This window comes from Citrus clementina, unplaced genomic scaffold (assembly GCF_000493195.1).
Source record: "Citrus clementina cultivar Clemenules unplaced genomic scaffold, Citrus_clementina_v1.0 scaffold_3, whole genome shotgun sequence".
NCBI classification, from domain to species: domain Eukaryota; kingdom Viridiplantae; phylum Streptophyta; class Magnoliopsida; order Sapindales; family Rutaceae; genus Citrus; species Citrus x clementina.
Genome location: NW_006262339.1, coordinates 25,097,489 through 25,101,487, shown reverse-complemented (window position 1 = coordinate 25,101,487; position 3,999 = coordinate 25,097,489). Strand labels below are relative to the sequence as shown.

Sequence of the window (3,999 nt, the reverse complement as noted above, 5' to 3'; positions counted from 1 at the left end):
TTCTCACAATTCTCTATCTCGAGCCTTGTAAGAGATGAAGGTAGCTTCCGTCTTGCAATGAATGTTAGAGAATGACAACCACTGATTACTAAACTTTCCAGCTGTGAATTGTTGCCGGTAAACGATGAAGAAGAAGCATCCTCTTCACCATCGACCAAATGCTGCAAGTTCTCACAATTCTCTATCTCAAGCTTCTTGAGAGATGAAGGCAGCTTCCGTCTTGCAATGAATGTTAGAGAATCACAGCTGGTGATTCGTAGGCTTTCTAGCTGCAAATTGTTTTCTTTAAACGATGAGGAAGACGATGAAGAAGCAGCAGTAGCAGAAGCATCCTCTTCACCATCTACCAAATGCTGCAAGTTCTTACAATTATGGATTTCGAGCATTTTAAGAGATGAACTCCACAACACGGTCGATGGCAAATATGTGCAGTTCTCACAATTTTCTAAGATAAGGACCTCCATCTTGGAGTAAGATGGATCTCCTATCCAAGAAGGAAATCTTTTGCCACCATAGCCGTTGATTGTGAGTTTCTTGATATTTGTACAGGGTTTTAGCATGCCAAGTACAAGCTCTTCTTTATCCTCATTTCGTGAGCTGTCAAACTGAGACCCCCATTGCAATGACAATGCTTCTAGATTCTGCTTCTCGTATAATATTTCTTCGCTTGCCTCCCGTGAGATAGTCACATTCTCTAATCTCGAAATACAAAGTTCTCCACTGAGAAATGTTAAACTCTTCAGATCTTTCAAGCCGGATGATCGCGTACCCGTGCCCACAATGAAATTAGAAAGTGCCTGAAGATTCTTCAACTCCTTCATTCCAAATGGCATCTCTTTTATTAAATATGCACCCGTTATATCAAGATGGCGCAAATTGATCAACTTTCTCATTTTGGATGGTAACTTCAGTAAATAATAACAACCTCTTAACAACAAAATTTGCAAGTTAATCAGAGAGCACGTTGACTTGGGCAAATTTCTAATCCATGTGTGAGAGAGGTTGAGATACCTCAAATGTTTCCAACCACTCATCGATCCTTTAGGCAACTCGGTGATATAAGATCTGCTTAAAGATAACACCCTCAATTTCCTACATTTTGATAATAAATTAGAAAATACCAAATCATTCTTGTCATACACACCAGAACTTGAAATTGACTCGTACACACCAGAACTTGAAATTGACACTGGCAGAAATGTCCTCAGATGCTGAACTTCGTGCATTACTTCAAGCATGCTGTTGCCATCATTCACACTACAGTCATAAGAAAAATGACGAGACTTCTGTACAGAGGAGATTGACTTGTTGGCTTCTTCCCATCTAAAACTCGTTTGTCCAGAGACCAGTTGGGCCAAATCATGAACAAGGTCGTGCATGACAAATTTAGAGTTGTTACTACTTGACGGTTGGAGTATTGACCTCGACAATAGATCATGAAAATATTCACGACCCAGAACTTCTGGTTGCTTCTTGTTGTTCCTTGATTCTTGAATGATGCCTTCAGCCATCCATAAGAAAACAAGTTCCTTCTCCTCAAAATCATAATCTTTGGGGAAAATAGCACAATAAGAAAAACATCTCTTCAAGTGAGAGGGAAGATAGTGATAACTCAAACTTAACGCCGGGAGAATGCCATTTCGTTGAGGTAGATCCAAGATTTTGCTGTTCAATATTTCGTCCCAAGCATCATGTCTCTTAGAACGTAAAAGTCCACCAAGAGCCTTTAATGCCAGGGGCAAGCCTCTGCACTTTCCAACAACTTTGTCACGGAATAAATCTGAAATTTGTTGTGCAGTAAGATCTCTACTCACAAACGCGTGCATCATGAACAGGGACCAGCAATCTTCATCTGACAGGCACCGTAGATTATATTGTTGAATTGGTTCCATTGTTGATGCAACATGTGAATGGCGAGTGGTGACAACTATCTTACTGTTTGGTGCAGCACCCATGAGTGGAGCTTTCAGGTCTTCCCACAAGCCGTAGTCCTCGTTCCAAACATCATCTAAGACCAAAAAGATTTTTTTACCATCGACTGCTTTTTTCAACTGAACCTGCACTTCATTTAAAGCCTTGAGATCACAACTCGAGTAGGTGATTGACTCGAGAATTGCCCTTGAAATGCTCAAGACTTCAAAGTCCTCAGAAACGCAAACCCATGCTTTAATGTCGAACTTGAAAGTTTCCACCTCCTTATCATTGTAGACCTCCCGAGCAAGGGTTGTTTTTCCAATCCCACCCATGCCGACGATGGGTATTACAGCAATATTGGCATGAGCACTCGGGGAATTGGCCGATACCATTTCAAGTATTTTGGCCTTATCTTGGTGTCTCCCGAAGACAGTACGTTCTGTTGGAACACTTGAACTGGGTGGCCTTCGCTGTGCAGCTGTATTTGATGATGCCCCTCCAGGAGTCAATTGCAATCCAAGTTCAATTCTTTGTTTACATAGTTCTTCCAAGCGGCCAGTAATGTCTTTTACGCTGGAGCGCATACTGTGATTGAACTTAACAGTATACCGATTGAAACAACGGAAAAAAGCTACAGGGAGGAGCCTCTGTACTTTGCTAGTGCTGGCCTCATGATCATGGTCTGCTATCAACTTGTGCTCCAAAGCACTGGTGGCAAACACATCAAGATTGTCCTCAACATCATAAGCCAAGTCCCTGAGATTGTCCAGCCAAATCTTCACAGCCTGGTCCGTTAGCTGCTTCTCCTCTGCATCGCTAAGAACCGCCTGAATCATCATCAAAGTGTTTTCCCACTTCTTGAGCTCCGAATCAACCCCGCCTCCAAGCTGACGAACAAAGTTGAGCAATTCACCATGGGGAGCCAATCTGTCAAAAATCACCTGAAACAAAGCTGAGAGTAAGAGCTCACCCACAGGCATGGTTTAGTTTTGTACTTTCGTTTGCCGGAGAGTAAAGGAGTATAGGATGAAATGGGATAGAATGCAAGTAAAATGAAACTAGGAAGCAGTGCGTCAAAAGCCTGCAGAGATTGATTAGATTCTAAACCGTGTGGACTCACGCATATCATGATCATCATCGAAATTTCTTTGATAATGACCATAAAATTAATAAATTTTTTTTCTTCTTTTCTCAAAGTCAAAGTCTTGCATTCATTGATTCTAGACATTTAAATTTCCAAAAATACCTATACTTAGTTACTAATATTATTATAGACGGTGCCAAGTGTCATCTGAAATTTGCAATGACGACAATACAAGAGTTAAATTATTAAATTATAAATGGTGCCAAGGCTCTATTTGAGATTTCATAAATAAATAAATAAATAAATAAAAGGCTCTATTTGAGATTTTGATGTTTTGCCACGTTGTGTTACGTTAGGTTGATTAATTTAATAAATTGTTAAATTATAGATATTACTCTATCATTCTACTTGGTTGTTGGGTACAAGTTATCTTGCTTCCTAAAATTTAGTATGGGATTTCCTGAATTGATTCTTAAATTTTCTTAACTGCATATTGATCGAATAATGTAATAATTTAGTATAATAATTATATGACATTACTTTTTATTTAAAACAATTTGGGTAATATATATTAAGTAATTAAGCTGCAAGGTATGGAATAAACTCTTGTTATTATTTTTAAATATTTGTTATAATAACTTCTTTATTAGATTATTTCTTTATTATATGGGCCCACGTTATTTATTACACTATGTTATAAAAGTTAAGATAGTGGGGGGAGTAAAAGTGAAACAAATTGGAGAAGGCTATTATAGTGTTCTCTTATTTTCTTTGTAAATATTGGAAAATAATTTTTTTTTGTTTTTAATCGGTGTGCATTCTTCCACTCAAATGAATTCACCAAACAAAATTTTTCTGCATTTTCCTTTTCCTAAAACGAACAACACTATATTGAAAACTGTACCCAACGCCCCAATTTTCTTTTAATTCTCCAATTTTCCTAGCTATGGTCTTGCACTAATTCTTTGCAATCTCAACCAAAACCTATTTCGATGTCTTGA

General features: G+C 38.4%; 1 protein-coding gene across 1 annotated transcript in view; it reads right to left on the bottom strand.

Moving 5' to 3' along the window:
• The window catches only part of LOC18047765 (putative disease resistance RPP13-like protein 1), a 10,903-nt gene extending 7,911 nt beyond the window's left edge, over nt 1-2,992 (bottom strand). Inside the window, exon 1 of the mRNA XM_006441930.2 lies at nt 6-2,992. Within this exon, the coding sequence (XP_006441993.2) occupies nt 6-2,894 (2,889 nt within the window). The 5' untranslated portion in view covers nt 2,895-2,992. The remainder of the gene's footprint in view (nt 1-5) is intronic.
• Between the last annotated feature and the right edge of the window lie 1,007 nt (nt 2,993-3,999).